This window comes from Colobus angolensis, unplaced genomic scaffold (genome assembly GCF_000951035.1).
Source record: "Colobus angolensis palliatus isolate OR3802 unplaced genomic scaffold, Cang.pa_1.0 Scaffold65, whole genome shotgun sequence".
NCBI classification, from domain to species: Eukaryota; Metazoa; Chordata; class Mammalia; order Primates; family Cercopithecidae; genus Colobus; species Colobus angolensis.
The window spans coordinates 4,554,925-4,576,508 of record NW_012120154.1 but is presented as its reverse complement, the minus strand read 5'-3'; the positions used below and the strand labels follow the sequence as shown (position 1 = coordinate 4,576,508).

General features: G+C 58.9%; 2 protein-coding genes across 6 annotated transcripts in view; one reads left to right on the top strand and one right to left on the bottom strand.

The window, feature by feature from the left end:
* KCTD17 (potassium channel tetramerization domain containing 17) overlaps positions 1-11,281 on the top strand; it is a 29,825-nt gene extending 18,544 nt beyond the window's left edge. The window contains exons 3-10 of the mRNA XM_011925687.1: positions 1,072-1,180; positions 4,207-4,298; positions 5,287-5,382; positions 7,196-7,321; positions 8,711-8,810; positions 8,992-9,063; positions 9,427-9,517; positions 10,411-11,281. Of these exons, the coding sequence (XP_011781077.1) occupies positions 1,072-1,180; positions 4,207-4,298; positions 5,287-5,382; positions 7,196-7,321; positions 8,711-8,810; positions 8,992-9,063; positions 9,427-9,517; positions 10,411-10,480 (756 nt within the window). The 3' untranslated portion in view covers positions 10,481-11,281. The remainder of the gene's footprint in view (positions 1-1,071; positions 1,181-4,206; positions 4,299-5,286; positions 5,383-7,195; positions 7,322-8,710; positions 8,811-8,991; positions 9,064-9,426; positions 9,518-10,410) is intronic.
* Positions 11,282-13,315: 2,034 nt separating this feature from the next.
* TMPRSS6 (transmembrane protease, serine 6) overlaps positions 13,316-21,584 on the bottom strand; it is a 37,564-nt gene continuing 29,295 nt past the window's right edge. For 3 of the 5 annotated variants that reach the window (XM_011964295.1, XM_011964294.1, XM_011964296.1), the window contains 7 exons: positions 21,437-21,535; positions 20,358-20,471; positions 18,741-18,857; positions 18,303-18,471; positions 16,887-17,158; positions 14,700-14,836; positions 13,316-14,117 (listed from right to left, as the gene is read on the bottom strand). In XM_011964295.1, coding sequence (XP_011819685.1) covers positions 13,959-14,117; positions 14,700-14,836; positions 16,887-17,158; positions 18,303-18,471; positions 18,741-18,857; positions 20,358-20,471; positions 21,437-21,535 — 1,067 coding nt within the window. In that variant the 3' untranslated portion in view covers positions 13,316-13,958. Of the gene's footprint in view, positions 14,118-14,699; positions 14,837-16,436; positions 16,502-16,879; positions 17,159-18,302; positions 18,472-18,740; positions 18,858-20,357; positions 20,472-21,436; positions 21,536-21,584 lie in introns of all 5 variants that reach the window. The other 2 variants (XR_001004270.1, XM_011964293.1) reach the window with 2 other exon arrangements.

The following is a 21,584-nucleotide window of genomic DNA, read 5'->3' as shown; positions in this document are numbered from 1 at the left end:
CCGCCAGGCTGGGGACCCTGCTGGGTTCATTTCCGAGGAACTGGAGGCGGGAAGAAGCGGCAGGAGGAGGGAAGGGGGAGGTGGGTCTGGTAGTGAGGGATGTGCCCATTGCCGTGGCAACGGGACAACGCAGGTCGCGGCCATTAGAAGCTCTCGAGCCGCCCTGGATCGGGGCCTCTCCTTCTCCTTTGGGGCAGTGGACAGGGAGAGACCTGGGGCCTTTCCTCCCTCCCAAAGGGGACTCCTGCTCTGGGGAAGGAGTCGACGAGGCTACTTCTCTTGCCCTTTGAGATGTGGGTGGCGGAGGGGTGCAGGGAGCTAGCTGGATGGAGGAGCCCTGGGGCGCCTTGTGAGCGGGCTGAATCTAGAAGGAGCGCTGGCCCAGCGGGCACTGTTTCTGAGCACCCACCCTGACTCTGCTGCACACTGCCTGCTGCGACCTTGGGTCGGACCCTTCCCTGCACTGCGCTCGCCTCCTTCCTCATCTGTAACACGAAGGGCTGGTCTGAAGATGACCTCTAAGGTCTCCTGTCCCCCATCCGTGACCCTCCGATGCTGTGGCCTTTGGCAAGTCGCCTGACCTCTCAGTGTCTCCCATCTCTCTGTAGAGTCGCATGGAAGTCCACTCTGCCTCCCTGCCCGCCTGAGTGTCCAGTGAGATAGTGGCTTCTTTGGAAACTTGTAAACATCCCCTGAAAGCCTAGGGACCTGGGGGCGACAGTGGGGCTGGCATCAGGGGACAGCTTCTAAGAGGGACATTCGCTGAGCCCTGTGCTGGCCCAGTTGCCACTCAGACCTCCTGTCACCAGATGCTCACAGCGACCCCTGATGATGGGGAGAGGACTGAGGCTCAAAGAGGCGAAATCATTAGCCTAAGGTCACACATTCAGGAAAAGGCAGAAGCAGGGTTTGAACTCAGGTCCATCTGACCCCAGTGCGTTTTTGCTCCTTTGTGCCTGCTCCATCCAGGGAAGAGCTCTCCCTGGACTCGCCTTCCCTCCCTGTGCATGTGCGGGGTTGGCCTGGGAGAGGCCTCACTCTTCGCTCACCGAGCATCCCTCACCTCCACAGGATGAGACCGGGGCCTACCTCATTGACCGTGACCCCACCTACTTCGGGCCCATCCTGAACTTCCTCCGGCATGGCAAGCTGGTGCTGGACAAGGACATGGCTGAGGAGGGTGAGTTGGTTCAGGGGACTGGCCTGGGGCCCACATCCTAGCCCGGCCCTCTGCAGCCTGCCAGGGCCTTCTGTGGAGGCCCCAAGCCATTTGGACAACCAGGATGGCCATCTGCCTGCTTCGTTGTTTCCTGCCTCTTCCCATCCGGACGAGTGTGATTCCCAAGCATCTGCCTGTGCCCAGCCTGGGGCTCTGCCAAGCGGACGGGCTCAAGCTTTCCCAGGGTACTGGCAGGGAGGTGACAAAGACACACGCGCAGGGGACAGAGGAAGTCAGCAATGCCCTGTGGCCTCTGCTGTGGGCTGTGATGCCCTTTCTCTCTGGCCTCCTAGGAAGCCAGATGTGGACCGTCACATCCGGAGGCTGGGGTGACAGGAATTTGGTGTTGACAGGCATGGGGAGAGCTCTCTCTCTCTCTTTCTCTGGCTGATCCAGTATCTCCAATTCTGCCTGGTGAGGGCTTGTAAGTGGGTGGAGCGGGTGACTATTCACTAAGTCTGGCAGTCTGTGCAGCACAGTGCTGGTTGTGGGTGGAGGCAGGGGAGGGGGGAGTCTGCTTCCCAGTGAGGCTTTGGTTATCCCCAGGCCTAGGTGGCAGAGGCCCTGGATATGCCCATATCTGGGCCTAACAAACAGTGGGGAAGCCGTGTCTGGGAGAAGGACCTGTTAGCAGAGCCCCAGCCAGGAGCAAGAACTACAGTCATTGCCAGGTTAACTCTTCTTTGGGACACAGGGTGTGGCTCTGGGTCAGCTGATCCAGCCAGACCAGCTTGAACATGTCACTTCTCCTCGCTGCGTCTCCGCTGGTATCTGTTAAATTGGGGTGGTGATCTGCCTCCAGAAGGGAGATGTCGTGAATCCTGTGCACAGACAGCACCTGCATCTGTGCGTGCCTTCCTGCTCTGGGCCATGGTCTGCCCTCCCTGAGCCCTAGGGGACACAGTGGCTGGAGGCCCAGCAACTCTCTAGCAGGTCAGGGCCGCAACACCAGAGTCCACTGTAGGTGCCTGGCCCTGCAGAACCCTACAGCTTCCCTGTTAATCCCTGGGGGAGCACAGATCCCATGGGCGTGGCCTAGGCTCAGGAGCGGGCCCCACCGGGAAGGAAGTAAACACCTAAGCTGCGTCACAGCCAGCACCTGTTCACACGCCCTGCGTTCTCAAAGCCCTGCTATTCCCACACCTGCAGACAGGCCTTTCCGGGGGCTAGAGGATCAGACAGGGCTATCCGGGGGCTAGGGGATCACACAGGCCTGTCCGGGGCCTAGGGGATCACACAGAGCTAGGGCTCATCCAGGGGATAGAGGATCTGAGATGAGACTTACTAGCTGTGTGACATTGAGAAAGTGACCTAACCCCTCTGTGCCTCCAAGCCCCCATCTGTGAAATGGGGGACCATAGCACCCACCTCACCGAGCTGTCATGAGGATAAAAGGAGTTAATAGCAATGCATCATGGAGTTCAGTGCCTGGCCGGTGGATGTGGGATGCGGTGCTAGCTGTCTGTCACCTGCAGGGCTCTGCCCAGGACACTGGGGATAATTCTCGCCATCCGGTAGCGACACTCCCTGACCTCCCGCTCTGTGTTCGGTCCTGTGTGGGCACCGGGGACAGAGGGCAGATCAGAAATGTGAGCCCCATCTTAGCCATTTCAGGCGGCAATCATGAAGTACCGTAGATTGGGTGGCTTGTGAAAATCAGAAATGTATTTCTCTCGGTCCTAGAGGCTAGAAACCCGAGATGGGGGCACTGTGGCAGCTTCTGGTGAGGACTTTCTTCTGGGCTGCAGACTGCTGACCTCTGGTTGTGTCCTCACATGGCAGAAAGAGAGGCAGCTAGCCCCCGCCCGCCCCTTCTCAAGAGCTTGTTTGGAGGTTCTAGCAGGGCAGCTCAGCTACTCACACACCCTTGACCAAAGACTGGTCCTCTATCGGGGGTGGTCGCCCTCTTCGACGGAGCTGGCAGCTTTGGGAGGGACACACCTGGAGTGGTGAGGGAGGAAGGGGACAGGCACCTAGCCAGCCAGATCCGCTAAATCAACCCTGGCGATTCAGTGGGGTGACAGATGTCACAGCCAGATCACCCTCACATCCAATCAGCCTTTCTTATAAGAAGACTGATCCCACCCTGATCTCATTACCTCCCCTCCTAATCCCATCACGGTTTTCAGCAGGTGGATTTTTGGGGAACACACACATTCAGCTCATAATGAGCCCTGTCCCCAGGGAGCCCAGAGGCCAGTCAAGGAAAGGGCCCGAAGGTCCCCTGCCTTCTGGGAGCCTAGGGGAGTCGAAACAGCTGGAGGCTTATCGCTTCACTAGTAGGCTGACATCTTCATCTCCCAGATTAACTTAACTGTCAGATGGGGATGGTAAGGCCGGCTCTTCTCACATCCCTGGGACTTGTGATGAGCTTGTGTGGGGTGTTGCAAACTGTAAAGTGAGGCAGTTGGGGGAACGTGTGGTCACAAGGGTATGTACTTACAGTGGGAAGACATGGGCTCTGGAGTCTGCGGTGCTTGAGTTCCCTCTGCCACTTACCAGCTGTGTGACCTTGGACAAGCTGCTTCTCTTTGGGAGCCTCAGTTTTCCCAGTTGTTCAGTGTGGATGATGAAAGTGCCTGCTTCTAGTTCTGAGCATTCAAAAATGTAATGCACCTAGCACTTAGAGTGTGCTTAATAAATAGGAGCACATGATCGGGAGTTAGGCAGGGCCCTGCTCATGCTGACATTCTGGGGATCAGTCCCAATGACCCTGCTGTCCCCAGACCGTGGCCTGGCAGGTGCGCCTGGGTCACCGCGCTCAGCCCAGCAGAGCTGTGTGGCTGCCTCTCAGCCCCTTCCACAAGAAGTGTGGGATCCAGTGAAGGAAATGCTCCCTTTTGCTTGACCCCTGACCTCACAGACACTCAGCTCACCCTCAGGGTGGGTGATCGGAGCAGGAGGTGGGTTTCGGGGTGGAGGGAACAAGAGGAGAATGGGGCATGGAGGCAGAAGGAGTGACCTGGGGTCCGTTCTGTCTGTGCCAGGGGTCCTGGAGGAAGCCGAGTTCTACAACATCGGCCCACTGATCCGCATCATCAAAGACCGGATGGAAGAGAAGGACTACACGGTGACCCAGGTCGGGAGCAGGGGCAACATACATGCCAGGGCAGGGGCCGGTGGGGAGAGGGAGGCTGGGAGACAGGGCGGGAGGCAGAGGAGGTTGGAAAAGACAGGACCAGTGTTTATCATGGGGAGACCAGGCTGGCCTGTAAGGAGAGGCGTGGTTGTTGGGCTCCCAGGCTGCCCAGCACAGCCCCAGACTGGGAGATGGACACTGGGGTTCAGTCCCTGTCTCAGCCCCATTTGCTGTGTGACGTTGGGCCAGGCTCGCCCTCTCTGGACCTTGATTTCCTCTTATGGGATAGAGAGGGGTGGGAATGGCACCCCCATCCCTTCCTCATAGGCAGAAGGGGGTCAGTGTGGAGGTACAGGGTGCCCTGCAGAGGGCAATGCAGGATTAGCAAATTGTGCATTTCGTGGCATCAGATGGTCGCCTGGTGGGCTCGGCACAGGCTGTTGGGGCTGGCGTTTGTGAGCTTGGAGCCTGGGCCTCCCTGGCCAGTCTGCAGGAAGAGGGAGGGAGATTTTCCGCCTGCTCTTGGGGATGTGTAAGGGCCGGGGGACGGGTAGTGAGGAACCATCTCCCAGGCCCACGGGATTGAGGAGGGGAGGCTCCGTGTCTCCTTAAGGGCCTGACTCCTTGAGGGTGACCCAGAATGATCCCCAAGCCCCACCCATGTTCTTTCTTGAATTACCTGTGTTCTGGTTCTGTCTCCACCCTTGAGCTGGGTGACCTTGGGCAAGTAACTGGACCTCTCTGAGCCTCAATGGAAAGTCCTATAATGCCTAGGATTCTTGGAAGGATTAAGTGAGATGGCGTCTGGTGAATGCCTGGTGAGGAGCAGGCACTCAGAGCATGGCTGCCTCCCCCCAGCCACCTCTTCTTTCTCTCCCTCTCTTCTTCTTTAGGTATGTTGCGGGGGTGGTGGCAGCAGGTGCTCATGCCCCTCCTGGGGTGCCTGGTGCTCCCACAGGTGCCCTCTATGTGACCCTTCTGCCCACAGGTCCCACCTAAGCACGTGTACCGCGTGCTGCAGTGCCAGGAGGAGGAGCTCACACAGATGGTCTCCACCATGTCTGATGGCTGGCGCTTTGAGCAGGTGCACTGGGGACGGGGCATGCCACCAGGACCACCCTGGGGCCTCCTGGCCTCTGACCAAGCAGGCCCCTCCCTTCCTGCAGCCCCAGCCTTGGGTTCTCCACCACAGTCCCCCCTGCCCCAGGGGTCTTCTGAAATCAAACTAAAGAAGGTTAGGAGAGACCACACTTTGTGGCCGGTTGACCGAGAGCGAGAGGACAGGAGCCCCAGTGGCCACAGGGCAGCACGGGGCATCCTTGTTGGTGGGAGTCCTCACAGCAACCAGGTGGTGATCTATCTGGCGGCATGAGCGAGTCTGTGGCCCCCGAGTGACAGCCCAGGTATAAGGAGACCAGATCCACATAGGTGAGTGGAGTCCACCTGGAGTCAGCGCCTCTTAGAACTGAGTCAGCACCATGTGATCCAGCAGTTCCTGACGCACAGTTTTCAGGGTCTCTGCAGGGGACATGCCCAGCGGCCAGCATTGCAACATGCATGGGAGCCCAAAGCAGTGGCTTCCCGTGAGGTCTTTGTGGTGAGCGATGGTTCCTCCCAGTCCAGATGCAGTTTACCCATCGCGAGATCCTTATCTCAAAGCACTTTATCCCTAGTCATGCAGCTGACCTCCCACCTCTCAGGTTTCCAGAGGAGCAGAGCCAGAAAGTGAGCCCAGGGTCAAAAGTGCCTTTAGAGAAGGAGAGGGTCTTGGCTAACCTTTCTCCACACCCACCCACACGCTCCCTGGCACATGGAGACTGCAAGGCAGAAGGTCGGGGCCCCCAGGATGGCCTGGAGGGATGGAAGAATGGGCCCAGTGCAGAGCCAGAGGCCTGGCTTCACCCCTGGGCCTCGCCACTGACATGCCTGCCACGTTGGGCAAGTGGCATCTCTTCCGCGGGCCCATTTCCTCATCGGTGGGGTGGGCTAACAGTACCTCTTCTGTAGGACTGTTGTGAAGATGAGAAGGGCCATCAGTAAAGCTTACAGCCCTCCGTAGGACTCGCCATGTTGGCACTAGTGTGGTGCAAATCATTAGAAATCCATATTGAAGTCTGCGACCCTCAGAAAGGACTTGGGACCCCCGATGCCATTCCCTGCTCCACCCCTTCCTGGCTGTGAGGCCTTCAGCAGGACTGAGAGTCCCTCCAGGGTCCCTGAGAGCTGAATGAGATTCATCACCTGGAATAACTTTCTTATTCTTAGCTAGAAGGGCTCTATGGGCATGGTTCTTCTAGGGACCCTGGAACAAAGGCAGGGCCACTCTGAGAGCCTCTGGGCGTCTCTGGCAATTGCACAGGCTCTCAGAGGCTGAGCAAGCAGGCCAGGGGCCATTGGTCATTTGCCCTTTGGTCTCAGGAGTGGACCACCTATCCCACCTCTGCTTCCAGGAGTGAAGGGAATATTCTGTGGGGCTCCACCTCGTCAATGCCACCCTGCAACCTTGTCCTGGGGTTGTGTCAGCCACATCTGGAACGGGGCACAGCCGCCCTTTAGAGGCCTCCGCCTGCATTTAGAAAAGGGGCCCCTGGCTCCGGGGCTAGGCTCGGGGTGCCGGTGGGGACAGCGGTAATGCTGCCACCCTCCACCAGGGATCGGACCAGCCAAGCCAGGCGGAGAGGCTGGTCCTGGGGCACAGACCACGGGCACAGGTTGCAAGGGGGAAGACTCCACCCTCCTGCTCAGGGGTGCCCTCTACAAACCCGGGAGCGGGCCCGGCAAGCCACAAGATCAGAACCTCAGCTGGTATCTCGATTTGAGGGCCAAGGTCTGCCCTACCCGGCCCCATGGCCCCCAACACCAACCTGCGTCCTTCTCCCCATGCTCCGCCCCTCTAGCTGGTGAACATCGGCTCCTCCTACAACTACGGCAGCGAGGACCAGGCAGAGTTCCTGTGTGTGGTGTCCAAGGAGCTCCACAGCTCCCCGAATGGGCTGAGCTCAGAGTCCAGCCGCAAAACCAAGGTGAGCCCACCCGCCTCAGCCTGTGTCCAGAGAAGGCTCCTGTCTCCCTCCACCCTCCCCGCCTCTCCCGCCCCTGCGCCCGCACCATCCCTCCACCTCTCTACCCCTGCTGCCCATGCACAACCCCATGCTCACAGCCGCCGCCATCCATCCCATGCCACCTGCCGTTACCCAGGCCCAGGCTGGGAGCAGTGAGATGAGAGCATCCCGAGGGTGCGGCCGGAGTGGACTCAGAGGCTGCGTGAAGGGGGCTGCGTAGTGGCCACCAGACACTGTGGCATGGACTAGGGGTCAGGGCACAGCGTGGCACTCTGTATGACTCAGGACAGGGCTTGTCCTCTCCCGGCACCTTTGCTGTGCTCTCTGAAGTGAGAGGGGAGGATCACATACTCTTTGTGGTGCCTTGGAACCTGGAACTTCTGGGATCCCACATGTCCGTTTATTCCCCAGGGACAGGTGCATGTCCCCAGCTGGCCTGAGCCGGGATGGGCAAGCCACCGCTGTAACTCCTGCCCCTTTCCCAGGCCCCCTCCTTGGCCGCTCTGCAGGATGGGGGCAGCCTGGTGGCTGCCAGTCCTGTGTGTCTGCCTGGCCTGTTGAGGCAGCCTCCTGAGAGTGCCCTGGCAGCATTCACTGTACCACTGTGGGGAGGGGGCTGAGTGGGGGTCCTGCCACCCTGGACACAGTGCTGTGATGGGAAGTCCCAAGGGCCTTCGCAGAGCCACAGAGCAGGCGTGAACCAGGCTGGGAAGAAGGCAGGCTGCTCCACCTGGGGCCCACCCCTGCACAGTGGAGGCTTATCTCTGGCTTCCTGTCTGTCTGTCTGTCTGCCTCCCTGTCCTGCTGTGACGCACCCTGCCTGCCCACCCACCCCCACCACTGCCAGGGCTGGCACTGCCCTGCAAGGGTGCAGAGCGAGCCTGCTCCTTCTGCCTTTTTGGGCCAAAGCCCCTGGACCTGGGGTGTCAGAGGCCTGGTGGCATCCCAGATCTGGGTGGTGTCTGCCCTGGGGCTTCCTTGGCCCCATTTCTACTCAGGAGCAGTCTTTCCAAACAAGGCCTTCCCAGGCACCCCTCAGGGATACCCCAGTCCCACACCCTCCCCGTTCTGCTTCATCCCCTCGCTGTAGCCTCACTCTATGTAACAGCAGCCAGGCTGACCCCAGAGCATGACCACAGCACCCCATCCTCAGCTGCTTTCCCCAGGCCCTCCCCAAGCTGCCCAGGGGACCGGAGAAGATGCCCCCAGCTTCTGTGGCTGGAGCCCTTCCCTCTCCTGAGGTCCCTTTCACCTTGCCTGAGACCGGGTCTTTGGGGATAGCCAGCAGGCCCTGGCCCCTCTGTTAGTGTCTCCACTCTTTCTTCCCTGGGTCCGCCGGCTGGTTCACAGAGCATGGAGGAGCAGCTGGAGGAGCAGCAGCAGCAGGAGGAGGAGGTGGAGGAGGTGGAGGTGGAACAGGTGCAGGTGGAGGCAGATGCACAGGAGAAAGGTGCAGCCAACCCCCAGGAGGATGATTGCTAAGCAAAGTCGGAGCCTCCCGCCCACTCCCTGCTGGAGCCAGCTGCAGAACCGGGGGCCCCGGGGCTGCTGGGGGGGCACCAGGGTTAGCTCAGCCACTTGCCTGGCGCCTTACCCGCATAACCATCCCTTCTCTCACTTTCTCTTTGCAGCCCAGTCATCTCAGGATCCCGCTAACCTTTTCTCCCTCCCACCACTGCCTCCTCCTCCGCTTCCCGCTGGAGGTCCTGCCTCATCTTCATCCACCTCTTCTTCCTCCTGGATCTCATCTGCACCCTGCCTCTTCCCTCTCTGCCCCTGTCCGGGTTTTCTCTCTGCCTGCTCACGCCTCCATCCCGGGTCTGCCCTGGTCCCAGCCTCCCGTGCCCTCCACCCAGGCCCCCTGGCCCTGCATCCCAGAGCGTCCTGCCTGCCGCCTCCTGCGCCCCTTCTGGTACCTCCTGCCTCCCAGCCCGGGGAGGAGGGGCGCAGCTGCACCTCCTCTGTGCCCACCAACCCTGCCGGGCACCACTGAGGCTGGGCCCCGGCCGCAGGCCCTGCCCCGCCTCCTCTCCTCCCGGCCTCCTCCTCACGTTTCCTCCTTGCAGGTTCCCGTCCGCACTCTCTCAGACCTGAGGCTGAGCTTGCAGTGAGGGCTTCTCCTCGGCCCCTCGCCCGCCCCCAGAGCTGCCATCCCTGGTTTGTAGCTTGGCGGTGCTGGAGGGAGGGGTGGAGCGAGGAGGGTGCTCATCTCTTGATCCTTGGACTTGAGCCGAGCTTTCGGCTGATTATCTCCACCCACCAAAGTTTCTCATCTGACCTTGGCCTTGGGGGTGAAGCTCTGAGAGAAGAAAGTTAGGGAATGGGAACTTGCCCACCAGCCCATCAGCACCAGAGCCAGGCTTGCGGGGAGGGAGGGACCCGCTGAAGCCAGAGGCCTTGGCCGAGTCCCTGCACATCCAGGAGCTCCTGTGTCACTGCCTTGTGGCATCCCCTGTTTCTGTGGGGATGGGGAGGACAGGCCACTTTTGGATACGCTTGGCCTATGAAGTGTCAGCCAGAGCTGGCTTAAGGATTGCAGAGTGTCAGAAAAAGCCCTGGCCACATGCCCACAAGCCCCCCACCCCAGTCTTTTCTTCCTGCTGTGTGACTTTGGGCAAGTCACTGTCCCTCTCTGGGCCACAATTGCCTCTAAAATGGGGACAAACAGCTGCTCTCTGTGGCTCCTTTCGCCTGGGGCATCAGTGCTTCTCCCAGCCTGACCAACCCCCATCCCACCCCCTTCAAAGTCTTGGCAGAATCTGGCCTCTGTAGGTGGCTGCCACCGAGCCCAAGATGGGGCATGGGGCTCCTGGATGGGTTAGTTGGGCACCCTTCCTGCTCCTCCCCCACTCAGTTCTGAATCCACCTTCTCCAGGCCTCAGCCCCATCGCCTTCTCCAGAAGGAAGCCTGTGACTCAACTGCCTCTCTCTCTCTCCCTCTCCCCGCCCCTTCAATCTCCTCTCCACCCCCTGGCCCTGCATCACCCCCTCCTTACCGGCCCCACCTCCGTCCCTCCCATCCTCCTGTCCTTCCCCTCTTTTTTTTCTAGCTGTTACAAGCCAGAGGCACCCGGATGTGAGGCCCCAGATCACCTCCAGGGACTTGGGGTTCCCATCTGAAATCCTTTATTTTTGTACCATGGGGTGGGCCCCGGGCCTGAGAAGGAAGAAGCGTCCTCTGTCTGCACCTGTGGGGCTGTGACTTACCCCTGCCTCCAGGGCCGGGGCGGGGCGGGGGCCCCCTGGGACCTCTCAAGGCCCAAGGTGGGCCCCAGGATCTCTGGGCAGAGCCGACTGCTCATGGCAAACGTGTGGCAATGTCTGGCTGTGTCTCTCCAGCCCCCGCGTCCCCTTTCCCGGGCTCCCCTGCTGCATGGCGGATGCACTCCTTCCTGGCCCAGTCACATCGCCTCCTTGAGCCTTAGTCCAGGGGGTAACTCCTCCCACCCCACCTACCTCACAGGGTTGTTGTGAGGGTGCACAGAGGAGCAAGGTCCCTGAAGGCCCTCAGGCAGTATATAGGGGCGGCCCACCTTCAGCTGCCCTGGGATGGGAAGGACCCAGCCCAACCCCTGGGCGTAACACTGTGTTTGCAAATGGAGATTCAGGTATTGGGGATGCAGGTTGTGGGGAGCTGGCCTGTCAGAGTAGGGGTAGGTGGCTTGGCCTTCACCTTGGTGATACCGTCCCCAGCCATTTGCATTGCTGGCCCAGCGCCTGGCCGGGGGGGCGGGGAGAGGCAGCCGAAGGGGCTGGGCAGGGGCGGTGGAGGACTCACGGTGGAGGACTCAGGAACTGCCCGGGGAGCGTGGGTGTGGCGGCTGAGCCAGGGGCCCTCCTGTGTTTGACTTCCTGGGATGGGTCCTTGCTTCTCAGCTGTGTCGGACCCCACCGTGTAATAAAACCCGAAGGAACAGCCCAGCCTGGCTGTCACCCTCTCTTTTCTCTGGGCCACTTTTGGGAAACTCAAGGTGTGGTAGACTGGCCCAGAGGAATGCAGCTTTCTCCTGAAAGCCCAGGGACGCTGCCCTGATGTCATTTTCCTGGGTGTGTTGCAGGGAGGGCTTGGGGAACTGGCTATATCCTTTGCCCTGGGGCCAGATACCAAAGCACCTGCCCTACCTGGCCAGGAGCCAGAAAACAGAACTCTAGGGAGAGCCCTGGGCTGCCTCTGCCACATCCTAAACCTCTCAGGACGCCGCCACCCCCACTTCTATTCTGACACCTGGGCCACCTCCGTCCCTCCCTATTGCTGCCACCCCTCTGCCCGAAATCCCAGGAAATATAAACACCCCGCCCTCTCCCTTCTCAGAGCTTGCTGGACCCAGCCCAGACCCCAGACCTCCATCCACCCTGGCCAGTTCCTTCAACTCCCCAGTCCTGCCAAGTCTCCCCGCGGCTCGAGGAAATCCTACCGGGCAGTGAGCCCCTAGGGCACAGGCCCTCCATAGGCTGGGGCAGGGGCACCCTCTTGCCAGCTCAAGCCTGGAGGGTCTCGCCACTTCCCCTAAGGACGCTCCACTTCAAAGCTGGCCTCACTTTTGGGGTTCAACTATCCTTGCAAAAGAGTCGCCAGGAGGCTTGTTAGGAGAACAGATGACACATCCCCCACCCCTCCAGGATTCCGATGAAGACTGGGGTAGGGCCCAGGGTGATTCCAGATCACCCAAGGGATTCTGCGTGTGTTCTGCCCGCCTGCTCTGGAGACGCCCCCTGCTCGCCCAGCTGCCCCGGCTCCTCCTGGCAGGACCCAGGTGGGTGCTTCCCGTCCCTGGTTCCCCTTCTGCCTCATTCACCCACAGACCTGGCAGCAGCACCCACGTTGGAAAAACCCCTCTTCAGTCTAGGGCCCCTCTGAAGCTCTGAAGCGCCCTCTCTCCCTTCCGCTCCCAGTTAGGCTTCCAGAAAGAGCTGTCCGCAGTTGACCACCCACCCTCACCTCCAGCAGGCCCCCTGGCTCCATCACAACTGCCCTCAGGGATCGGAAATCATCCTCCAGTCCATCCCATGGCGCTGCTCAGTCCCGGCCCATCCTCTCCTTCCTGGAATCCTACAGTGGCCTCCTAACCAGCCTCCCTGCCTGCCACTCCCTGCACACTGGTGCCAAGGCTGGTTCCAAAATGTGAATCCACTCATGTCACCCCTATGCTATAGAGCCTACCATGGCTCCGCAGAACTTTCAGGGTCAAATCCTTGGCTCAACTCCAGGCTCTGCTATCCTGCCTCAGTTTGCCCCTCTGAATTCTTCAGTCCTTCCCCTCTCAAGCTCTGTTCTAACACTCACTCACTCGGCTTGCTGGGTCCTAGCGTGTCTCATTCTTCCAGGACTCTGTGCCTTTGCACATGCTCTTCCCCTGCCTGGAATATCCCTCCCGGATATTCCCACCTTGACTACCTCTGAACCCCAGCTCAAGTCTCACAGCCTCCAGGCAGCTTGCCTTGACTTGCCCAGTCTGCGCTCCCCTCCGTCTCCTTCCCACTGGATCATCCCCACGGCTCCTGGGGTCAGGAGCCAGGTCCTTCACCCCTGTGGCCCCAGCACAGTGCCTACTCAATGACTCAAAGAATTCAAAGGGAGTGAGGGTCACGCTGGAGGGGGCCATGGCAGACGGGGAACTGGGAGACAGGAGTCTATACCACCTCCACTCCTAACCCCCAGTGCCACTTAACCGCCTCTCTGAGCCTGTTTCCTTTAAGGTTCCAAAAGGAGACCATTGCTCCTCAGATCCCTCCCTCTGACCTGAGGGTCCCCAAACGATTGCCTTCCCGGCATTTCTCCTGGGATCTGGGCAGCTGCCCCAGAGGCCCCAGCCCTCAGTGGCCACGCCTGCTGCCACTGAGCCCACCTTGGCCTTCTGGACACTTGTCAAACAGGCTGAGCTGGAAGCAGGGACTGCTTCAGTCAAAGGCATGAGGCTGGTGCTTGGGTCCCCATTCAAACTCCAGCAGAGGGGCTTGGATCAGGCAGCTTTATTCCAAAGGGCAGCTGAGCTCACCTCCCGGTGAGGGTCGGGGCTGTGAGGGGCCAGGTGGCAGGCAGGGGTGGGGCAAGGACCCTGGACTCAGGGCTTCCCCACCTTTTTTGGCTTAGGGTGGCAGCTGGCCCACCTGGCAGTCCCCAGGGCTCTGAGGGTCCCCTCCTATGGGGGCACCTTCCATTCCCAGATCCCAAGTTAGACCAGGGGCTTCCGAAGCTGGCATCTGCTCTCTGGAGGCAAGGCTGCCCAAGCAGCCTCTGTACAGAGTGGGGCACACCTCAGACACTCCTGGGGGCGTACAGCCAGCATTCTCGCTGCTGAGCCACTTCCTTGCAATAGGCAGCAGTGGAGGAAGGGGACGGTGGAGACAGAATCGGAAGGCAGAAGGGCTGGGTGTGGGCCTGGGTCTCCAGGGGACATCTTGACCCCCAGCTGCTGGCACTCCTCCATCCTCCTGCCATCACTGGAGCAGACATCAGGGACAAGACAAGATGCCACCTCCTGCCACCACAGGGCCCGCTCTCCCCAACCCCCCCAAGAATACTTGTCCCCCTGCTTGGCAATTGCCCTGGGCTCTCTGAGTCCAGGAGGTGGGACCCGCTCTGCAGGGGGGCAGTTCCTCAGGTCACCACTTGCTGGATCCAGCCAATCACACCTGTGATGCGGGTATAGACGCCGAAGTAGTTAGGCCGGCCACAGCCCACGCCCCAGCTGACCAGCCCTGCCAGGAACCAGCGGCCACTGAGTGCCTTGCATACCAGCGGACCACCTGAGTCACCCTGAAAGGGGGAAAGGAGAGAGGACTGAAGCAGGGTAAGGACACCCCCTTTCCAGGCGAGGGGCCATGGGGATTAAGTCCTGACTGTTGGGAATTGACTGGGTGCCAGAGACTCACATTCAGTCTTAAAGCTCTGCTTTTTTCCTCGCCTGCTAAATGAAGAGAACCCAAGCCAGCCCTCTTTGTCCTCCAGCCAGCCTGGGCCCTCCTGGAACTGTGGCTGTGTCCCCACACCCCCACTCTGCCTCCACCTCCCTTCTGCGGCTGACACGCCTTTCTTCTTCCTTGCATCCACCTCACTGTGGGACCCTGGGCCTAGTGCCTTGTGATGGGCAAGGAGAACTGGGTTTGAGCCTAACACCTGCCCGTCACAGCATCTCTTCTGATCCATGGCTCTGCAGCCTTGGGCAAGCTCCTCAACCTTTCCACCCCCCAGTCTCCTCTTCTGTAAAGTGAGGGTGGCCATCGCCACCTTGCTGGGAGGATGGGAGGCTTCAGCAGGCTGATGTGAGCACAGGGCCAGACCCTGATGATGTGAGCAGCATCCTTTCTCCTCTCTCCCTCCCACGCCGGGGGGACTCACCTGGCAGGCATCCTTCTTGCCTTTGCGGTAGCCGGCACACAGCATGCGTGGCGTCACCTGGTAGCGATAGGCCTCGCTGCACAGGTCCTGTGGGATCAACTGCACGTCCACTTTCTGCAGAGCATTGCTGGTGGGGCCTGTCCGTGGTCAAGAGCAGAAGTGAGATCTAAGGAACCTGGAGCCCCTGTTCTCTGTTCTCTCTAACGCTATTCCCTTTGCATCTCAGGAGCCTCCTTCTCTCCTGCTCTGCCCACCGTTACCTCTGCTGGGGTTGCACCTGCCCCTCTGCCTCCCTGTCACTTTATTCTAGCTCTTTCTCTGTGGGGTTCATGGAGACAGAGCGCCTGACCAAAGCCCATGTGGAGGGCTGGGCGCGGTGGCTCACACCTGTAATCCCAGCACTTTGGGAGGCCGAGGCGGACAGATCACCTGAGGTCAAGAGTTCAAGACCAGCCTGACCAACATGGAGAAACCCTGTCTCTACTAAAAATACAAAATTAGCTGGGTGTGGTGGTGCATGCCTGTAATCCCAGTTACTCAGGAGGTTGAGGCAGGAGAATCGCTTGAACCCAGGAGGCAGAGGTTGTAGTGAGCCAAGATCGTACCATTGCACTCCAGCCTGGGCAACAAGAGCAAAACTCCATCTCAAAAAAAAAAAAAGCCCATGTGGATGAGTGTCTTACTCCAGCGTCTTGTCCCACACCTCTGTCTGCTCAGGCACCTCTGGGCTCTGGCTGGCTCTTCGCTGCTATGTTACAGCACCTGGGGATGTCTCCAAAGCCCACATCTGACCCCTTCACCGTTTCCTTACAACTCTGCGGAGCCCCAACTCTGCAGTCCACCCCAGTGCTTCTCCAGGAGGGCTGCATATCACAGTCCCCTGGGAAGCCTTGATACAAGGGTTTTTCTTGAAGCTCCACGCATGGTTCTAAGGTGCAGGTAGGAGGGAGAACTCCTGGCCCAAGATCCTTACACTGGCTGGCAAGGCCCTGTCTGCCCTTCTGGCTGCTCTTTGCCCAGGCACACCTGCGCCCCACCTTGGCCCCTCTGGCAGGCTGCGGATGTTCTCAGGTCTTCCTGTCTTCACCTGAATGTCTTTTCCCTTTGTCTGGATGTTGCCAACTCATCTTTCAGGCCTCAGCTTAAACAACCCTCCCCTTGAAGCCTCCCTTGACCCTACCTAGGCAGGCGCCTCCTCTGTGTCTCCACTGTCCCTGCACCTCCCCATCCATGTCAGCCCTTATCACCGGCTGTCTCCCCCGAGAATGTTCTCTCTCCATCCTGATGTACCCTTCCCTTAACCCCATACCTGGTACATAGCTGGTGCTCAGAAAGTGTCATTGAGTGACTGAATGAGTGAAGGAATAGTGAATGAACCGGCCTTTGCTTTGCCATGACCTCTGCCATCCCCTTGGGTAAGTCACTGTTCCTCTGAGCCTCAGTTTTCCCATCCTTAAAATATCTCTGCAGCCTTGCCTGCCTCCAGATTGTAAGTCATTGTACACATTTTTGAAGCCACCAACATTAAGGCTGCAGGGCATGTCTGTAGGTTTGCCAGCTGGGTCTGTGTCCCCAAAACTGTACGGTGGCCGCCAGGGACTGCCAGCTCTGGTTAGTGAGGGTAGAAAGGGGAGAGACCCTGTTTCTGAGAGCAGTAGCAGGAAGAGCGGGCGCTCTGGAGGCAGCCAGTCCTGGGTTCTAATCTCTGCTCCAGTCCTCTCTGGCTATGTGACTTACAGCAACATGTCTCTGAGCCTTGGTTTCTCCATCCATAAAATGGGGCCACAGCATCCACCCCAGGGCTATTGGATGGATTATATGAAGTCATGTTCCCCTAAAATTCAGCCTGGATGTGGAAAGTGCTAATAATTAAGAGCCTCCGCCCTTGCAGCCCAAGGAGCAGCAGGTGGAGCTTGCACGTGGGCAGTGGCCCCCCAGACCTGCCCCTTTGCCCCACACACATAACGGCCTTCCAGAGTGAAGCTAGGAGGGCAGGGGCGGGGGCCTATCGGCCGCATTAAATGGTGGTTTTGTGCCGTAAAATTCAGCTCAATTTGAATCCCAGGAGTAGAGGGCCTGTGGGGTGGAGCCCCGGGATCTCCAGCCCCGCCCTTCTCCAGGTCAGGTGTTGCGAAGTGGATCCGCACGGTCTCCCTCCGCCTCCCGCCGCCCGTGCGGGCCGCTTACCGCCTTCGCGCAGGGCGCCCCAGCCGGTGATCCAGCAGTGCAGGCCGGGTTCGAAGAAGTGGGAGCGCGCGGGCAGGCAGACGGGGCGCACAGCGGCTGAGCGCACCACCGGGTGGTCGAGCTGCAACAGCGCCACGTCGTAGTCGTGGCTGTCCTCTTCGTGATACGGGTGCAGGAGCAGGCGGCTCACCTTGAAGGACACCTCTCCAGGCCAGCGCGAGTTCTGCCACACCTTGCCCAGGAACACCGTCCACAGCGCCGGGGAGGCCATGCTGGGGTGGGGTGGGGTGGGGGGAAGCTGCCTCTCCCCATCCAGGGACCCTCAGGATAGCCAACTGCCGCCTGGGACAGTGCCCTCCATACCCAGCCCTCCCTTCCCTCCCTGAAGGCCGCCTAGCTGGTGGTACAGCGTTCAGCCTTCACCCACTCGGCCTGCCTGGGTTCCAGGCCCCAGCTTCCTCCCTCCCTCCCTAGACATGTGTGTGCCTCTCTAAGCCTCTGCCATCTCATCTGCAAAATGGGAACGGCATTTTCTACTCGACTGTTCTTGAGAGAATCCAGTAAGACCATGTATCAAAACTGTAGCACAGGGCCAGGCCCTCAACACAGATTTCTTTTGTCCTTAGCACTTTACAGACCCAGACTGCTCTGAGTTCCCCGAGGTTGGTGGGTCCTGGTGGGGAGGGGGTGGGCGTTGACCGTGGAGGAATTGGACTGCCACAGTCAGCTGCCTGCATGGCAGGTGGGCAGCCTTCGGGTCTCTCTACCTGAGGGGTTAGGGTACCCCTGGGATGGGTTCCCTAGGTTAGGGTATCCCTGGGTTAGGGTACTACCTGGGATGGGGTTAAAGAGAGCTAGGTGGTCAGGGCAACCTGTGCCCCAGAGAGGATACAAAAGGAGATCCCTGTGCAGGTTCTGGGGGCAGGATCTGGAGCCCAGATCTGTCTGCGGGTGGATTGGGGAAGGTTTCAGCCCACCAAGCAGAGGGAAAGATGGCCATGAGGCCTGATGAGATGTCCCCTGGGGGCTCCCTGCTACTTTATGTCACACCTCGGGGAGTGTCATAGCTTATGACCAGGTAGGGTAGTTCTGTCCTTTACTGTATCCCCAGCGTCCAGCATAGCCCCTGGCACATAGTAGGAGCACAAGTGTTGTTGCATGAGTGAGATGAATGAATGAATCACTGGCCCAACTTAAAGCAAGATACCGAAAGTAGATGGCAGAGAGGTGGAACAACGTGTCCAGGGACCCGGTAGGTCCTGGTGGAGCCAGGACTAGAACCCACATCACAGTAGCCTGTCTGAGGGGTTCACCACCCTTCCCTCTATCTGCAAAGGGCTCAGACACAGTGCACCGCCCACCCGGCCTTCCCTGCCCTTGCCTCTATGGCCTAGGCCCCCACACCCTCCCGCTTACCTGTCCTCCTGGAAGCAATGGGCAGCTGTTATCACCCAGCGGTCAGCGATAAGGGCCCCCCCACAGATGTGTCGACCCCGAACCTGGAGGCTGGCCTGCCATGGCCACTCACCCTCGGAGGACACGGCCCCACCAACAATGCGACTGGAGGGGCCCTGGAGGCCACAGTCTGGGGATGGGGGCAGGTGGTAGGGTGGACAGAGGAGGAGGGGAAGGGGAGAAGCAGACAGACAGAGAGGAAGGGCAAAGGAAAGAGATGGAGAGACAGAGAACAGGAGAACAATGGAGGGAGAGAGATCATAAAGACCCAGGTGAGGGGGCAGAGGGTGGGATCGAGAGAGACCAGGGGACAGGGGTGAGATTTCCCTCCAGTGTCCTGCTGTGGGTACCCCCCTCCCTCCCAAGCTCCAGGGCCCTGGGCAGCCAGGCAGGGCTCACCACAGTGCTGCTCGTCTGAGCCATCCCTGCAGTCGGGCTGCCCATCACACTGTGGGTTGGGCTTCTTTACGCAGCTCCGGTCCTCACACTGGAAGGTGAATGTCCCGCAGGGCACCCCTGGGACAGAGGGGATGGGGACAGGGCACAGAAGGTGGGTCTCTGAGCCCCAAAGGAGACTTCCAAAGTGGGGTGCAGGAACGATGGAGCCAGAAGAGCCAGGAGGTGACTGGAGAGTCTTTTCCTGAATCTCCTTTAAGATTTCCCAAAAGCAGGCCATGTCCCCCGCACCCCTAGCCCCTCCACTCAGACTGGTCTGTTGAGTGCAAAGTGGTGTCTCCATTCTCAGACTGGAGCTCCTGACCACAAGATCATGCCTCCCCCTTCTGGTGTGGAACTTCAAAGCAGAACTGTGCCTCCACTTTCAGACCAGAGTCCCCACCTAGCCTGGCAGTCTCCCAGGCTCTGGGCCTGCCCGGTTGCCACCTTTTCGTCCCTGCTCTTCACTGTAAAGTACTTTCCACTGCACCACTTGGTCTTTGCCTCTCTCCTTTCCTCCTGCCTATTTAAGTTTTAGCTCTCACCAAGGGCCAAACGCCTACCTCCTCCAGGAAGCTTTTCATGTCTGACCTCCTCCCTGCCCCACAATCTACCTACACGGCAGGAGAGTCACCCATCGTATCCTCCTAACAGATAAGCCTTGGAAGGCAGGGGCCGCATCTCTGCTGTTTTATTCCCACTTCCTCACTGCACCTTGCCTATTGCTGGATAGTCTGCAAGTGTTGGTCAGTTGGTCAGTTGGTCAGTTGGGTAGATAGATGGATGGATGGATAAATAGACCCAGACAGAAGATTGAGCAGAAAAGCCAATGGGTGGAGTGGTGGTCCATTAGGGAGACTGACAGACAGCTAGAAGGTTGGATAAATGCGTGGATGTAAGGACCAGTGGACAGACAGGGTGCTAGGGAGATCAGTGGATGGGTAGGTGGATGGGTGGGTAGATGGATGGATGGATGGATGGATGGATGGGTAGATGGATGGATGGATGATGGATGGATGGATGGATGATGGATAGATGGATGATGGATGGATGATGGATAGATTGATGGATGATGGATGGATGGATGATGGATGGATGATGGATGGGCGGATGGATGGATGATGGATGGATGATGGATGGATGGATGGATGGATGGATAATGGATGGGTGGATAGATGGATGAATGGATGATGGATGGATGGATGGATGGATGGATGGATGGATGGATGGATGGATGGATGATGGATGGATGGATGGAACAGTGGCCATTACAGGCAGGTAGTCAGCCGAACTAATAAGTGGGTAGATTGACAGTTTGATGATAGGGAGATCAGTGGTTGCAAAGGTCAGTAGATGCATGGATAAATGGGTAGCTGTATGAATCGATGGACAGACAGGGTGATTGGAGACCAGAAGATAGATGAATGGATGCATGGATGGATGGATGGATGGATATATAGGTGTAAATACAGAGGGGTTGGTGGGTGTTGGGATGAGAAGCTAGAAACCTTTGCTGAAGCCTGTAGCAGGCCTAGACTGCCTTTGGTGTCCCTCCAGACACTCAGCCAGGCCCTGTCCTACCTTTCTGGCACCGCTCTTCATCGCTGCCGTTGAGACAGTCAGGCTGCCCATCACAGACCTTAAGCAGTGAGATGCACGTGCTGTCCTCTTGGCACTGGAATGTGGCTCTGCAAACTGTGTGGGGACACAGAGAGGGGACAGGTGGGAGGAAGCCAGAGGAGCCAGCAGGGGCTTGGCGATGCCTATAGAAGGTGTGCTGTATTGCACATTACCGATCACAAATCTCTCTCTGCTACTTTAATTTTATTTTATTTTATGTTGTTATTATTTTTTTTTTGAGATGGAATCTCGCTCTTGTCATGAAGGCTGGAGTGCAATGGCACGATCTCACTGGAACCTCCCATGTTCAAGCGCTTCTCCTGCCTTAGACTCCCAAGTAGCTGGGATTACAGGCTCCTGCCACCACACCCAGCTAATTATTGTGCTTTTTGTAGAGACAAGCTTTCACCATGTTGACCAGGCTGATCTTGAACTCCTGACCTCAGGTGATCCGCTCAACTCGGCCTCCCAAAGTTCTGGGATTACAGGCGTGAGCCACTGCACCCAGCCTCTTTCTCTGCTACTTTACACCCAAAGTTTCACAGCAACCCTATGAGATACCCCATTTCATTGGTGGAAACAGATGAGGTGACTTGTCCAAGGTCACTTGGCTGAGCCAGAACTTGAAGATGTTCAGTTTCCGAATATGAGGCACCTCCCCCAGCACCGTGGCAGGATCATCCCCCCGGCCATGAACATCTTGCTTCCCTCTTCCCACATATTTAAACCTTTGACAGGGCAGAGGAGGGGGACATCTCCCTCACCCATTCTGTTCCTTCTTCGAAGGTTGGCTGGGACAGCGGTGGGGGTGATAGCCCTGAGCTGGAAGTCAGGAGACCTGGCTCCCCACTTGTCCCTGCCACTGTCCCACGAGGTGGTCTCACCTTGCCACCCCCGCACAGTGAGAGAACCCCACTTCCTGGGTGTTGATAATGGAAGCTACATGTAGGAGTGGGGTCTCCACTCAGCTCAGAGCAGGGAAGGTGAGGAGGGAGGAGGGATTGGCGGGGAGAGGAGGGATGCGCCGGCGGGTTGCTCACCACAGTTTCTCTCATCCAGGCCATTGGGGCAGTCCTTGACCCCATCACAGGCAGGGACGCAGAGTCCATTCACGGAGCAGAGGAACTCTCCAGGGCAGGCTGCGAAACCACAGGGGACCGTGGAGGCAGGGAGGGCACCGTTAGGCCA